The sequence below is a fragment of the Polistes fuscatus genome, unplaced genomic scaffold (genome assembly GCF_010416935.1).
Source record: "Polistes fuscatus isolate 324 unplaced genomic scaffold, CU_Pfus_HIC Scaffold6, whole genome shotgun sequence".
Lineage (NCBI taxonomy): Eukaryota > Metazoa > Arthropoda > Insecta > Hymenoptera > Vespidae > Polistes > Polistes fuscatus.
In genome coordinates this window covers 6031241-6048277 of record NW_025113140.1, presented here as the reverse complement: position 1 = coordinate 6048277, position 17037 = coordinate 6031241, and the positions used below count along the sequence as shown (strand labels likewise).

The window sequence follows — 17037 nt, the reverse complement described above, 5'->3', positions numbered from 1 at the left end:
AACTACCACCCTCTTTCCCTCCCTTTTTACTCGACCTTCAATTTCCTGTTAACAAGTCGAGTCATACGATTTCGAAGAAAGAAAGAAAGAAAGAAAGAGAAAGAGAAAGAGAGGAAGATAGAAGACACGAAAGCTTCGTTCTTCTTTTCGTGTTGTCTACTCTTCCGAAAAAGAAGAAGGGAGGTGAAGGAGGAAGAGGGAATGGAACTGATGAGAGAAGTACAAGAAAGAGAGAAGAAAATGCTTGGTAATTGGTAGGACTGTGACGAGAGTCGATTTTCGAAACGAAGTACTCAATTAATCCTCTAATTCAATTAGGAATCTTTCTTTATACGAAACGTTCTCCCTTTTTAGAAACTTAATAGAACTTTACCACCTAACACGGAGTGAACAAGATGGGTCGAAAGTTTTCAGCTGGGACAAAAGCGTTTCAAGATTGAATTAAAACGTTCATTAGTTTTCTTTCAATTATTTATATCAAAAAAAGAACAAAAAAGAAGATTAAAAAGAAAAAGATTCTACGTTTGTATTAGGTCAGTTTAAAGATTTGAAAAAAGTGGAGCATAAAAATTCATTCTGGAATATATATAGGTATATTCAATCCCTGATTCTGTATACTCGATATTTATCGATACAGAGTTACGATTTTTGTTTAAATACATTGTACGATATTTTTGAAATAAGGAGGGAAGAAAAATTCGGAATGAAAAGCTTAGGAAATCTTATGAATATAAAATAAAGTGTACACTGTCGAAAAGGGCCAACTTGTTGTTTCCTTTTCCTCTACTCCCGCGTGCATTTAAAAAACACAGATGCGACGTTTGGCACGAGTTCAAAGTTGCAAAACGCTAGTGTTTCATTGGTCCGACGACGTATTGTTGCCAACTGAACACCACGTTCGAAACCTACTACATAGTATGCCATAGAAAAGCCTAGCTAGGTTTGTCGTTGGTGACTCGTCGTATTATCGAATATGAAAGGACTAGCTTGGAGTTGTTCGTTGGCTTGGTAGCCAAGTTTTTTCCTTGATAACTGTCAACGATTTTTAATCTGTCAGAAAATTCTTCTACCAAAAATCATTATCTTCGTGTTGTAATAATTTCTCGAACCTATTCTAAATGATAAATGAACAAATAATTCATTATTATGATCTTTTTAAAGATCCAAACAAATTATTCTACTCAATTTTAAAGCTTTGTTTCTTCAGACTATAAAGCTAATTGTAGAATAATCGAAAAATTACGCGAAAAAGAGATAGATTTTTAATATCACTTAGCAAAAACTTAATATCAAATTTATACTTTGATAATTTTATTTTTAATCTGGCAGAAAATCTTTCTACCAAAAATCATTATCTTCGTCTTGTAATAATTTCTCGAACCTATTCTAAATGATAAACGAACAAATAATTCATTATTATGATATTTTTAAAGATACAAATAAATTATTCTATTCATTTTTAAGGCTTTGTTTTTTCAGATTATAAAGCTAATTGTAGAAGAATCGAAAAATTACGCGAAAGAGAGATAAATTTTTAATATCACTTAGGAAAAACTTAATATCAAATTTGTACTTTGATAATCTTCCACGTGGAATATGTACTTTTTAAGGTACACGAATGGCACGATTTAAGAAATCTGTTACTCGTTGTTGGAGGGTTCGAGGTTTGCGACCATTTTGCCGGTTAGATTTATATAGCAAATATTTGCGAGGCAAACCACGGGTAAAAAAAGAAAATGAAAGAGAGAATAAGGGAGGAAAGAGAGAGTGAGAGAGAAAGAGAGACTCTTTCTCTCTAATGGATTGGTAGACTCACGAGGGCAAGCATCTTCCTCTTCCTCTTCCTCTTCTACTCTTCTTACGTTCTTCCTGTTGGCACGTCTCTTCGCGTTCGCGAGTCTACTTTTCTTCCTTGCTTTCTCATCTTTCGCAAAGGCGCATCTTCAATTCCCGTGAAAGCCTCTACGTTGTCGTCAGAGTTGCTTACCTTCATTCACTATATGTAATAGCGTCTTTTACAAGCAACCACCGAAAACGAAGGATTGATTACCCGACGTTATATCAAAAATGTTGAAGGATCATCCTCCTGATTACTTCCTTTAATATCCGCTTGTCAATCTTTTCTCGTTTATTTTTTCTTCTTCCTTCCGATTTTGTTTAAACTAACTGCGTAAGTATACACAGGGTGTGGTTGTATATCCTAAATTTATCATTCAAAGTAATTGTTACGTCAAGACGTAACGTATGTCATCTCGTTTTTCGAAAATATTGAAAGCCCTTTTATCGCTCTAACACAAAACGGAACTAATACAATCATATTCTGAAGCAACGCGACATGTGGGATCGATGAAAGTCACTTAACGTAAATCGAATTTACCTAAAACTGGGTATAACTTTGTATCTTGCAATAATTATCGATTCACGTATATATCATCTCATTATGCACAAATCCCACACAACTAATGCTAGAAACCTTCATATTCTCGTTCAACTGATTAAACACAGTTATTTTATACATTCCTACGTGTATATTGGTTTGTATTAGGTCTTTAGTTATTAAACGTCCGATTATTTCGTTTACTTTCAATTGGAAAACGAATATTTCACGCTTAATGATCTGATATATTAGTCCGAACAATCAAAATGTTTATGTGTTATGTTAATAAGTCAATAAGTTAAAAAGTAGTTACCAGTTGGTAACATCACAGTTGTTATTCAAGGAAAAAGATCTTCCAAAATCATTAACTATTCTGTCGAAAGATCCGAAATATCTCTTATCGAATGATTCCTTTGTAAAATTCTTTTATCAATAAATTTCATCGTTATCCTATTTAATATTGATTCAACGGGCCTATTCGATAGTAACGATATAGAAATATCAATCAAGGTAACGATCGTGCAACAATATTTTCTTCGGTTAATAGAAATTTCTAAGCAAAGTGTTTCCTTACAAATTGTTTTCATTGCTAAAAGTTTCTCGGAAATAAATTGCATTGTCCAAAGCCAGATTAAATTTGATACACGTTTCATGGAGGAGGAGGAGGAGGAAGAGGAAAGAAAGAAGGAAGGAAGGAAGTAGAAAGTTCGAAACGTTTTCAACAGTCTCATGAATAAAGAAACCGAAAGAAAGAGAGAAGGTGGAGTGTCTAAAGTCTTGCTGAGTGCTTCTTAGTTAGATATCCTTGACAAGCATTGGACAAGCCCTAAGGAATAATCATTAGCATATTTAGAACTGGATATGTTAGGTGATACGGATTTGGATGTAAAAAGATTTCTAGGATGAAGTTAAAGTTGAGCAAATCTGAGAAGAGAAGAAAATGGGATGTTCGAAACGTCGAGTTTACATGTTCTGACCAACGTGGCGTAAGAAAACAACAAAAAAAAAAACAGAGACAGAAAACGAAGAATGATGATTCGTATGGTGCATGGGTGCATGGGTGCAAGAAAAGAGGCAGCACTTTGGCGAATACGCATAAAGGTCTACGATCGGTGAATAAGAATGGTATATAAGGGTAGGAAGGAGAACGAAACAAAGCGTGAAAACGAGACGGAACCCGCTGAAAATGCAATAAACCGACCTGACGGACGTCGACGTGATTCTTGAAGCGAGCGACGAGCTTGCAAAGCCAGAAGTGACAGGGCGTTAAGAGCTGGAAAATCTGATTTGAGCGAATGCTCGCGAAGGAAGGAAGAAAGGAAGGAAGGAAAGATAGGGTAGAGTAGGTGGTGGGTAAAGGGAGAAAGAACTTTTCCTCTTTCTCTCCCTTTCTCTTTCTCTCTCTCTCTCTCTCTCTCTCTCTCTCGTCCAGAGAAACGAGCGACAAATTCTCCGAGAGAGATTCGTGATTTCGAGTGGATAATTCGAACAGCAGTGCGAACAAGGCATTTGCTGTTACTCCTGAACTAGCACAATCCTCGTTTTAACCACCACCGATTATACCGCAATGAATCGTTTAACGTATGGGTAAGATCGATAACCTGCAAACTAGTTCGATCGGTTTATTATGCTTTATTATATATGAATAGATGAACTTATGTAAATTACATACGAAATTGAAAGATTCTTCGATTAATTTAGGATTTGACTTCTATCCTTTGTTTTAATAAGATGTGGGTCACGTTTGTGTTCATCTTTTGACAATTTAATTTTTCTTCAAATTAACAAGCGAAATAGATAGGGGTGCGGGTGGGGGAAGAGGGGGCGTTGAAGAAAGGAATGACAGAGAAAAACGTATCTAACGCGTCAAGTTGACAGGCAACTGGCACGATGTGCGAGGTTACTTGAATAATTCAAATGCGTCGCATTCGAGGTGACAAGTATCGTCTGGCAAACAGCCCTGGTAACGTTGTCGTTTTTCCATGAAAACGATATTCTTCCATTATCACGTCGCATCCTGATTCCTACGAAATATACTTTCTTTCCTTTCATTTATCTTTTGACGTTATTGAAAAAGAATTTTATTTTTTGGGGTAATTCAAGGTAATTCAATCTTCTTCCTTTTTGTTTATCCGCTTGAGAACCACTGTACGTGGTATCAAGCACTGAAGCACCCTTTAATCCAATATACATGGACAATGGGTTAACGATTACACCAAACGAAGGGCCACTATGTTTCTTGATATTCTTCACTTTCCTAACATTTCATTAATACAATCCTTTCTATGAAAAATCTTTTCTCGTATATTTAACAGAAAAAAGACAGATTTTGGTAAAATAGCATAGTGGTGGGTAGGGAGAGGGGGTTGATGTTGTAAGCAGGACTTAAATGAAACTTTAAACTTTTATAAATAAAACTTATTTTGATAAAAATAAAACTTTTCAATTATTTTTTCTTTTTTTTTTGGTTTTGTTTTAAGTTAACTTTGTACATTAACATTTTAATTTTGTTCCTAAAGTTCTATTTTCATTTTTATCATTACTATGTCGAGCGTGACTCGACATTATATAAGACTATTTTTAAAATAATTTCAAAACGCTTAAATTTTAAATTGAAAAGTGCAAAGGGTTATAACAGTTATTTTATATTTGTTTAATAAAAAGTTTTGTAGGTAATACTTATTTTTTAATAGATATTTTAAAGTAATATATATATATTATATATTGAAATTGAAATTATTTGTCATTTACTTAACATTATTTAAGAAATTCTTAAAGGATTAAATGTAAATGAATAAAGAATTATTTCAACTGTTAGATAAAAACCAATTGAACATTTTAACCATTTCCTTCAGGTCTTGGTTTTATATATGTAATACTACAAAAATTGGTGTAGATTACCAAAGACGTCGGGTACGTGATTCTATGAGACAATATTATCAAGGGTTAAAAATTTCTTTTTCCTCCTTTTCCTTCCCTTTTTCTCATTTTCCTTTTTCCTTGAGAGTTATCAACTTGTCCTGGCGTATTTATTAAAACACAAGGAACGTAAAACGGTACCTTTTTAGTAACGGTGCAAAGAGGGAAATTTCTTAGATGAGAGTAGTCGGCTTAGGATGAAGAAATAGGAAATGACGAGGATGAGGAAGACGAGTATGAGGTGGAAGATGAGGACGACGAACTAGGAACCCGTTATTTCAGAGAAGGTATGTGGAATTTTCGAAATAAAGGCGGTTCGGCGGTTCAACTAGAGACGAAACTTGCATATAAAGTGCATCCACGTGCATAGAATGCATTACACGTCGTCCTCGATGACCTTATCTCTAAATTCCAAGAGTCCTAACCACTATCTACCATGTTGATTTCTATCAATAGTAAATACTGTATTATTTTATAAGATATTTATTTAGATTACATTGAATTAAGATCCTTTTACTTTTGTCAGAATTTTTCTGACACGATTGTCTAACCGATTTTATAAGATAAAAGATTTCAAGCAAATTGATACTAATATTTTTCATATAAAATTAAGATACATTCGGTATTCCTGTTAATAACACTAGTTAACAAATTTCAATTTTATTTTTCTTTATTTGTGGATTGAAATATAATTATATAATTTTTGGTGTATTTAATTCAATAAAAATTCCCGTTTTTCTCTATCACATCATCTTTTCTACATATACAATACTAATACATACTCATGAAATACAATATTGATGCACGTTAATGATTTTAAATGCATTAAAACGATTACACTTAGAACTGATAAATATGTGAATTTATCTAATTTTGTGTTGCAAAATTAGTTTTTCCCAATAAAATGATCTCAGTATTTAGATACATGGAATAGTTTCAAAAAATTCTACTGAGTATAAATATTTAAAGTTTCACATAGAATTCTAATAGCATTATACATTAATTAAAAATCTAACGTGATAGTACATTTAAAAAAAAAAGATTCGAATTGTATGCACAAAACTATATAATAATTGATATACAACAGATCTAATACAAAATGGCTGTTAAATCATGTAATTTAGTGGTAATTAGATAATTGAATTTTTCAAATTCTCACGATCGGTGGGATATCAATGAGAGAAAACAGAAGTCTCGTACTAATAAAAGACACTCTCCAGAATTCGTAATTTTGTATCACTTTTTGCTGCACTTTCCAGTGCTAACTTTTCACCGTAATCCACCGATGAAGAAACTCTCTTACTTTTAGTAGAATACTAACGGTAAAATGTCCACGACTTTTATTCTTCCTTTCCATTCCTCTCTCTATTTTTCTCCTCGTTCTCGTTTCTTCTTGGGTGATAATTAGCGACTGAGGTATAAGGTTTATTCAAGCGTACCATTTTCAGAACGTACAATGAAAACATTTGTAATCGTTCGAGCATATCTGCAAGTCGCTCGACGATAAAATCGCGAGAGTCTCTACTACTCGAATTAAATAACTGTTCAAATCTGTATTTTAATCCTTTTTTCATTCTTCTTTTTTGTTTAGACCAAAAGATAAAACGTGAATTATAATAAATCATAATAGATGCGTTAATTATCATCACGCTCGAATTATGATAATAAAAATGAAAATGATTAAAATTCATCTTTTGAAGACAGCTCGTAATTACTTTAAACCGTTAAAAACAAACATTGCGCAATTTCGTACTACTCGTAATTACCTAAAAATGAAATATTTTGGTGAAAAAGAAAGAGAAAATACAAATTATTCGAATTATCGCGAGATAATGTTAAAAGCGTGAACATTATATTTCTGGTAGGTTTTTAATTAATTTACAATACACTTTAGTAAAATATATTAGCAGTATAAATTTATATTAAAATATAAATGAAAATCGAATGTTTAATCGGCCATAAAAATCGATTTTTCATACTCACTACGTTAAAGTTAGTTACCGCATTCTTTCTCATCGACCATGGTCAAACAACTTTTTCTGCACTTCGAGATCAAGTTCGTCGAGGTATTTAGGGTCGATCGATCATTGCACCGGAATCGATTCTTAGCGTTTGAAAAATTTGTTGGAAAATTTCTTCACAAAATGTATATTTTATTTTACAAAAGATCATAAAATATCGTAGGATTCATTCGATTAGAAATATTTCGAAAATAGTTATTTCGGAGTGTCGTATAATGGACATCGAAAATGATTCGATGGTACTAAGTTGCAGCTGCAGTAAGATGCATCTTGTTAAAAGCCAAAGCCGATGCGCCTGTTGCAAAGATGCGGAACGCGTCGTGTCTATCTTTACGTGGGTAAAATTCGTCCCTTCGTCTTTTCGTCGAAAGGTTATACTCGAAACGACAAACTGCTCTACACAAGGTTTTATTAACTAAGAAAACATTTACAAGAATATCAATACGTAGAAAATAATTTCTATGTTCTACGAAGCATAGAAATTTGAAAGAAAAATAAATAAATAAATAAAATAAAATAAAAAAAGAACGTGCGTGGCCTCCATGTGCGATAGAAGTTAAACTCGTATTATCATGTGGAAAATAATTAATTTATTCATACACATAGTGTCCTTTAAAATCGTACACGGTTATGCTTATTAGATTTTTGCTTGGAAATAATTCATATGGTGTATTCAGAATGAAGAAAATTTAGAAATAAATATATAAGTATATCTTAATTAAATATTTAACGAGTTTAACTTGAAAGTTTCATTTATAACAATTGAATTAAATAAATAAAAAAATAATACGAAGGTTTCAATTAAAAAAAATATATATGAAATTAATTTTCATACTGTACTTATGGTCTCGAATGACGTAAGAATACCATAAAGAAGTTGTTCACAGTAAAAAATAAAACTATGACGCTTAGTATAAGTTCGAGAGCGTCGAAAACGACATGGGAGAACCAACTTCCACGGCCGGTAGTCACGTTACGCTAACGTAATTTGCATGCATTATCTAACGCGTAACGAGCAGTTCTGCCGGGAAAAATAAGAAAGGAGAAGCGAAACGTGGTAAGGAAAGAAACCAGTTGGAGGAAAGTCATTAACCTACGATCTTGGTAAAAGAGAAAAAGAAAGAAGGTAAGAAAGATCTGTAAAATCGTCGAACGAATTCTAATTTTTTCTTACGAGTAGAACAAACTACGATAACGATTAGTTCAAAAAGAAAAAAAAAAGAAAAATTATGAAAAATATCGATAACTTAGAAAGTAATACTATATCGTAATCAGAGTAAAGGAAAAAAAAAACGCCAGGTGTATAAAAAAATACGACTTCTTATCCGTTTGCTTATTTTTTCGTTCCTGGATAATTTATTTGATTAAAGTTTCGTAGTTGGGTAAAGGAAATCCGATTAGAATCGGTGCTAAAGTTGTACCCGAAATAGCGTTGGGTTAGTAGTTATCGTTGGAGTGAAGAACATAGGGCAAGTGGATCTTCGGATTAGGATATGCTAGGGACACAAGTAGAAACTTCTTCGGGATCTGTTTCGGAGAATAGGTAGATAGATAGAGTCAGGTAGGTAGGTAGGTAGGTAGGTAGGTACGTACGTAGGTAGGTAGGTAGGTATGTAGGTAGAAACGTTGTTAGTAATAGAACTAACATAAGACTGAGAGACTAGAGAGACTAGGAGAGACTAGAACCAACCGTCACGTTTGCGGTCATTGCTTTTGGTTTACCATCCGCAGCTCACCCGCATTTGCTTACGATTAACGTGTTCCAGTGTATTTCTAAGGCTATTTCTCTCTGTACCCTAGTGGATAACTGGACTTTACTACGTTTCTACCCTACGGACTCTACCCTATGTCTAACTTTCTTCATTGACTTACTTGTCTCTTGCTTGCTATCTGTATCAAGCTTTGTTGACTTTATCTCTTAGTTTACTTAGTTAATTTTAATGTGAAGTCATTCTAACAATAGTTCTTTAAAAATCCGATACCTAATCCGATCAATTGAATAAATCATTTCGACGGGGTTACCCGAAACTTTTCCCTTCATCAATTCGTGATATGTCATTTGCTAAATTTACACGCCGCTAACCTAGATTCTCGTATCGAGGTCACTTGGCATTCGATGAGAATCCAGGGAGAAACTGTCGATAGACGTCTATAGTTCTATTTTTAATCTACGACAATTCTTATTATTTTATAATTTCAATATAATCTAATTAATACTAGAACCATATCGAGAAAAGAATAAACGAATTTATTTCTACCAAAACTAATTCAATAGTTTTTCAATATATATATTATTGGAAAGGAAAGAAAAAGGAAATGAAAAATAAGAAAAATAAAAATCCCTTATATAAAACCAATCATTTTGAAAGCTATGGTAGTTCTAGCGTTAATGATACGCTTTTCTTCATTCGGTCAATATTTGAATGAAATTATGAGGAGGTTTGCATTTTTTCTACAAGGTGTCCCATTTACAAAATCTATTTAACAAATTATAACAGGTAGAGGTTCACGTTGAGGTGCAGCAATAACGGTTAGCTTTTAGACTGAAAATTCGTTTAACCTCAGCTATGTGTATACACTTGTTACACACAGTTCTCGTTTCACACTCGCCGACCGTGGGAATTGCTCGGACGTTAGGTAATTTAATGATATCTCGGAACGTACTTGAGCGCGTGAGAGAGAGAAAAGAGTTGCAAACTCGGGATGGTTGATCTAACAGAAAAAGAAAAAAAAAGGAAAAAGAAAAAAAGAAACCCATGCATATAATCTACGAGCCTCACACGAGTAATAAAAGATAACGGTGAATGAAATGAACTCTTCATTGACGATTTCTTACTAACCTTTAATCAACATAGTTTTATAAAAGCTAGCTTTCGAGTATTAGTATTAGGTACACATTATATAATTCATTAAAATAAAATTATGTTATGTAAAATAATACAACGAACTCGTATACGAAAAAATATAAAACGAAAAAGATCGAATTTTGTGGGGAAATAAAATATCGTATTAAATTATTTCCATAATAGTGAGCGGAAAAAAGATACCGAATTTCGGATGTGCAAATAACGAGGAAGGGTAATTTTCCAGCTCGGAAATCAGGAAAGCGAAGCAGGAGAGTAGGGAAGGTTAACCGTGAACGTGCTGTCACTGACACTTCAACAAGTGGATACAACGCACGCACGTGTCGCTGACGTTTCAACCGCGAGCATATTCTCTCTCTCTCTCTCTCCCTCTTCCTTTTCCCTTCCTCACCATATGCGTGTTTACGTATATGTATACATATATATCTCTATAACACGTATACACGTGTCACCTTCCCTTCTATTTCGTTCTCTATACGTTTTACGATTGTCTCTCTGCATTCGCTAGGATACGAGCGAAGTATCGATTTCCAAAAAAAGAAAAAAATAATAACAGAAATGTACGACGATTTTATTTGTTTTTTACCAAAAAAAAAAGGTTAGTTGAATAAACGGATGCACTCGTTAGCAATACCTGTGAGTTTTTATTTAGGAAAATGTACAGAGAAAAACAATGTAAAAACCTCTGACACGATATTCGTTTTATTTATCCTATGGATGACCCATGAATGAAACTTCTTTACATTAATAACGAGGTAAAAGAATCGATCTATACGCGTGAGTATTAAAATTTAATGAAATAATGTTAAGAAATAAAGAAATGGTTCTTAAGAAAATTTTTAACTGAATAAGATTGCGTCAAGTGAGGACGAGAAGATAAAAGAAGAAAAGAAACATTATGTAAAAATGTACATGCATGGGTATTGTAACATCGATCACATGTAATCATAATTAATTATGATTACAGAACAGTTCCCATTACCTTGTTTTCAATCAGTTCATATTTCACGTGTTTTCATCTCTTACCAATTTAAAAGAAAACTGTAATTACTTTCAAAAACCGAAACGTACAGGTCATTAATTATATTTTGATGGAAATACTTTCCTCGGTATAATAACGACTCATTATTATCTTCCTTGTTTCATTTTAATTAACCAAACCAACCTGCAATATTAGATTTCCTCGATAGATAGGCAATACAAAAAAATAAATAACAAGAGTAAAATAATCGTTATTGGTATAAAATAACATTTTCGAATGAATTGAGTCTCACAACAGTGATTATTAATCGATTCGTTCAGAAGCTAACGGGTTAAATCAATTAATTGATATTTTTTGTAAATTTTAATGAACCACATAATACTCTTTTTAGTTATTACAAGATTTACTCGTCGTTTCGTTTCATTTTATTTTCTGCACCTGCCAAAAACGCGAAAATCCTGAAAATTTTTAAAATACAACCAACATCACGATAAATACTTGCGTTTTAATATCTTGTTTTTATTACAAAACCGATTATTGCAAATAAAGACGTTATAAACACATCTGATTAAAAAAAACAAATCAATGAAAATTATTAATTTTTGTAATTTTTGTTTACTTGATTAAACCTCCCTTCCTCTTTTGTGCTTCCGAACGAGTCAATAACAATTTAACGAAATAATTGATAATGTTAGATAAAATATGATGGATTCTAGAAAGGAGGATGAAAAATGAGGTGATGAAAAAAAAAAATTAAAAGATAAAGATATAAACATAAAAAGAAAGAAAAGAAAGAGAAAAAAAGAGACGCTGAAAGGACCCGTTATGGCGACCGTGTTGCATCGCATTAACCAATCGACCGAGTGATCTTGATCCCATCTCTCACCTTGATATTTCCTCTCTCTCTCTGTCTCTCTCTTTTTCTCACACACATGCAATACTCTCTTGCGGTGAACAGAACTTAATCTCGAACGTGATCTGGCCTCCAACATGAGCATACACTCCCTCTCTCTTTCTCTCTCTCTCTCTCTCTTTCTCTCTCTCTCTCTCTTTTTCTCTCTTCGTTCTCCCTCGAGAAGATTCGCCTGAAGCGTTTTCTTAGAATTTATAACTGTGCGGGTAGTGTTAAATGCGAATATCTTCAACGGTAGAACATTTTCATTTTGAATGACTTTTCTCAGTTGTTAGAGGAGAATATTAGAAATTTTTGTTGAATAATGCATAATCTAATATTTATTTTCTAACCCGGAAACAAATTATATTAAATTATGTGAAACTCGTAATATTATAATTTATACTGTTGTAGGAGTTTCATTGTGTATTATTGTGATGGTGTAAAATGGGGTTAATGTATTATAATAAGTATTGTAATGATCTACGATTTCTTTTATTCAGAGAAACAGGGCTTGAATGAAATTGTTAATTATTATAAATACAATTTATTTTTGTAAAGTTTAATCTTTTAAATTATTTTCTTTTTTGTTTTAAGTTAACAATTTTATTTTGTTATAAAAGTTCAATTTTTAAATCACTTATTACTTCTATGTCGAGTCACACTCAATATTATATTATATAACGCAATTGCTATAATAATTTCAAATGTTTCAATCTGAAATTAAGGTGTGCAAAGGGTTATAACAGTTATTTTATATTTGGTTAATAAAAAGTTTCATATAGGTAATATTTATTTTTTAATAGATAATTTAAAGTAATATAATATAAAAATTTTAAATATTTTTCACCTATTCAGAATTATTTGGGGAATTAAAAACGAATTAAATATAAATGAGTAAGCAAATCGTGATTTTCATACGATTTTTTTATTACTTACTCTTACCTATGCAATACTAAATGGTAAATTTGTTTGAAAGTATTTTAACTTTTTTCAAAGTAGAATAATTGTTATTGCCCTTCTAGAACCTCTTCCCATTTCAATAAAAAAAAAGAATAAAAATTATCTATTTATATATAAATATATGGAATACAAATTTCAATGGAACAGAAAATTAGAAAAAAAAATTACATCTAAACCAATTAAAAATTTTAACAGTTTCCTCCTTTAAGACTTGCTTAACAGAATAATAAATTATAAGAACACAAAAACTACAACTCACCTAAAGGTCCACCAGATGTTGAAGCACATAGTATTCAGCCAGAAGAAAGCAGCCAAAAAGAAGAAGTGAGCCATGATAGCTGAAACAAAGGAGAAAATAGGTTACATGAAGTAGACAAAATATATATAATATAAGTATGGGTATACAAAGTATAAGTATATATTTCTTAGTAAGGCCAAAGATGAAACCATCTAAAAGCTATTAACTTCCTTTGACTCTCTCTCGAAAGGTACTTGTTCTCTTTCACACTCACTCTGTCTCTCTCTCTCTCTCTCTTTCTCATTTTCCTTCAATAGAAAAAGAAGGAATACTTAATTATAGAAGATGGTGCCATCGATCTTTTGATCATAAAATTCCTTCACTCGCTAATGTGTTGCATTTGTGCACCGATGAGATTAAAATACCGTTTGCATGTGTGTGTGTGTGTGTGTGTGAGATTCGTCTATTTCTTAAATTAACCTTCCAAGTAAGTACAAAGAGTCTCTCTGTACTGAACTAAGTGATGGATGCATTGTTTTCATTTTTTAGAATAGGAGAATTAACCTTTGAGGATTATTTCGGTGTTCTAGAAAATTTACTATTGTTTTTCCTTGAACTTTAAATATATATCTATATTTTTGTATAAAAAAAGAGAACTATTTCTATCAAATATTAAACAGGAACGATTTCTAAAGGAAACGGTAGAGAGAAGGAAAAATATTCTCCCTAATATTGAAGATCGTTTGGAGAGACTTCGAAGAGATTTCTGATTTCCTTCCGCATAGGTATCATATATTATTCGAAGTTAGATTTCCCCTTCAAAGTTTCTTATGCAGGACCACAATAATCGTACTCGAATGGCATTCCCTAACGATATATATCTCACGCAGGAACCTTTAGAAAGGGCTACGAGAAGCGAACAAAAGGGCCGTTAAGTCGCATCGAAGGCGTTCTCGCGACTCCTCTTAAAGATTCATGCAGCCAAGACGACGAATCTTTATAAGGACCCAAGGACGATGGGACGAAGGGACGGAAAGGGTGAAGAGAGAAATTGAGGGTCCGCGCGAGATCACCGTAGCAAACAAAACTTTGTTGAAACGCGAAGAAGCTGTGACCTGCCAACGACGACGACGACGACGACGACGACAACGACGACAACGACCATGGTGGTGATGGTGGTGGTGGATGGCTTTTGTTAAGATCCATTTGAAAAGATGACGGTAACTGCAAAAGACCCTGAGGGTTCTCGATCTCTATCAATTTTTCACGATATCCCTACGCGTTCTCTCTCGCCCTTTTCAATTTCCTTCGTCATTTTCGAGAACGTCAAAACGTTTCGCCTAACTACAATCTTTTTCTCCATTATTTTTAATTATTCCCGAGTGCATTAACCTTAAATGACGATTCCATTTTAAAACTACAATGATTTTTATTTATTTATTTTTCTTTTTCTTTTTATTATTAATTCAATCGTCCAAAGGCCAATGAGGGTCAATAGTCGATTTTTCTTCTTCCAAAGTTTAATGGAATAAATAATATTGTTTTTTAATTATAAAAGGATTTTTACTCAGTGTTCTTTTTCTCATTTCTAAAAAGATAAAAGTCTTAAAGTTTTGTGAGATACTGCCATTGTTCCAATAAATATTTACGTTTTTAATTGCACATTCTATACATAGTTTGTTTCGTTGCAACACTTATCCATCGAAAAAAAAAATAACTTTCTATACTTTTCCGATCCAATTAAGAAACCAAAAATTTTCAAAAAATATTTGTTTTGTCCGTTTTTGTTTTCTCCAGTTTGCCTTACGAGCGATTCAATTAACTTTTCCAATAACCTAATTGCATTATGAATAGCAAATATTAATGGCAAGTGTAATTTATTTCTCTCTCTAATTTTATTATTAAAATGATAATTAATTAGATTATTTATACTCGGATTTTCACTCGAGTATTTGATTTTTCTGTTACAACAAAAATACATATGCTTAAATGTTTTAAATGTATAGAAGCAATGACGCACGAGAATATTTTGTAATCGAGCAAAGAGACTACAGATAATCTTACCATTCACTCGTAACAAGACCGACGTTTAGAAATGCGTTTCTCTTTTATAAACTACACGAGATCTCTCTTATAAACACTCGACATAAGATATTCTATAGCGAACGCGAATACGGAATGAATCGAAAGTTTTTGGCTGATTAAACAAAAAAAAATCAGTTGCATGATTTAAGTGTGGAAGGCTATTGAGAAGGCTGAAAATTTTCCCCTTTTTACTAATTTGTTTGTTTTCAAATAAGAACCTTAATTAAAATAGAACCTTGATTCAAATAATACAAAGATCATAATTATTGAAAAAATGGTTTATAATTTAAGATCTGTAAGATGACAAACGAAAAAAATGTATTTTTCTAGGAATTATTTTAACAAACACGTTACCGAAGATTATTCTACATTTTCCAATGCAAATACCAAATGGATTGAACGGAAAGTTCATACGTCCCACGCGGCACGGAACGTGTTAATAAAAAAAAAATGTTCGATTTTTTGAATTTGATAAATGGCTCTTTCCCCTCCCCCCTCCTCAAAGGTCAATTTACTTCGCGGATTACAAAACTAGGAACGTAAAAATTCGAGCGAGCTAAAAATAAAGTTTTCTATCATTCCCGAATTTCGAATTTAATATTTCGATCCGTGTTAAAGAGAAAGAGAAAGAGAGAGAGAGAGAAAGTGGTATGTGTGTGCGTGTGAGCGAGAAAGATAGAAAAAGATAGGAGAGAAAGCAAATAGGGAGAATTAACGCGCGTTACGGGTAAAAGTCAGCCGATAACTCTTGGGGGTGTTTTTGGAAGGGGGTGAGGAGGTTGTTAGCTGTGGTAGTGGTGGTTATGGCGATATTGGTTGGTGGTGGGTTGCTTTCGGTTCTCGCGAAAGGACGCATGATGGTAGTGGTGGTGGCGGCGGGGTTGCGTTTATCGCGCATTCCGACCGCGCGAAAATAATTAAATTTCCAAAACTAATTACGGTTCGTTGCAATTATAACTCTCGGCGACATTCATCCGTGAACCGGCAGCCGTTCTCCCCCCCAACCCCCAACCCCTTAGAAATCCAGAGATAAAGAGGCAAGATAGTTTCCGCGCGTATGCGTGCGCGCGCGCCCATACGTGTTGTATTTATATTTAATGAGTGTGTGTAAACGCATACATGGGTTACACATGGGAAGAGTGAGGGTAAATAAAGGAGACAGAGGGGAACCTTCATCGACGAAAATTCAACGGAGACTTGCCCTGCTAGATTTTGTCCCGCCCGTCCCTTCCATTCCCTTTAGGGACCGTATTGTGTTTGCTGTACCATGCTACCTCGGTCTTTCATCGGTTTTCTCTTCGCTACGAGAAACGCGTGAAAAGGTTCCTTTCTTTCTTTTATTCTTTATTCTTCATTCTTTCTTTCTTTCTTTCTTTCTTTCTTTCTTTCTTTCTTGGAAAGAAGAAAAGAGTGGGGAAAGAAGAGGAGGAGAATGAAAGGACGATTTAAGACTAGATTTACGCAACCTTCCCCCATCTTCAATCTCGGGGATTATATCATACTTAAAGTTAAGAATATTATAAATATTTTCTTCGTTAGCAGATTTATAATGAATTTGTATTTTACTTTATGTCGTTGGAAATAAAAAATTAGTCACGTGATTTTTTTTTTATAGGACAAATTAAAAATAACGTTTTCCCTTTTCATTCCTGATAAATGAAAACAAAAAGGAATAAATAGACGAGCACGTAAAAGA

At 33.1% G+C, this 17037-nt stretch overlaps 1 protein-coding gene across 1 annotated transcript in view; it reads right to left on the bottom strand.

Annotated features, from left to right (window-relative positions):
* LOC122522854 (probable G-protein coupled receptor Mth-like 1) overlaps positions 1-17037 on the bottom strand; it is a 97159-nt gene that overhangs the window by 34069 nt on the left and 46053 nt on the right. Inside the window, exon 4 of the mRNA XM_043644194.1 lies at positions 13278-13356. Coding sequence (XP_043500129.1) covers positions 13278-13356 — 79 coding nt within the window. The remainder of the gene's footprint in view (positions 1-13277; positions 13357-17037) is intronic.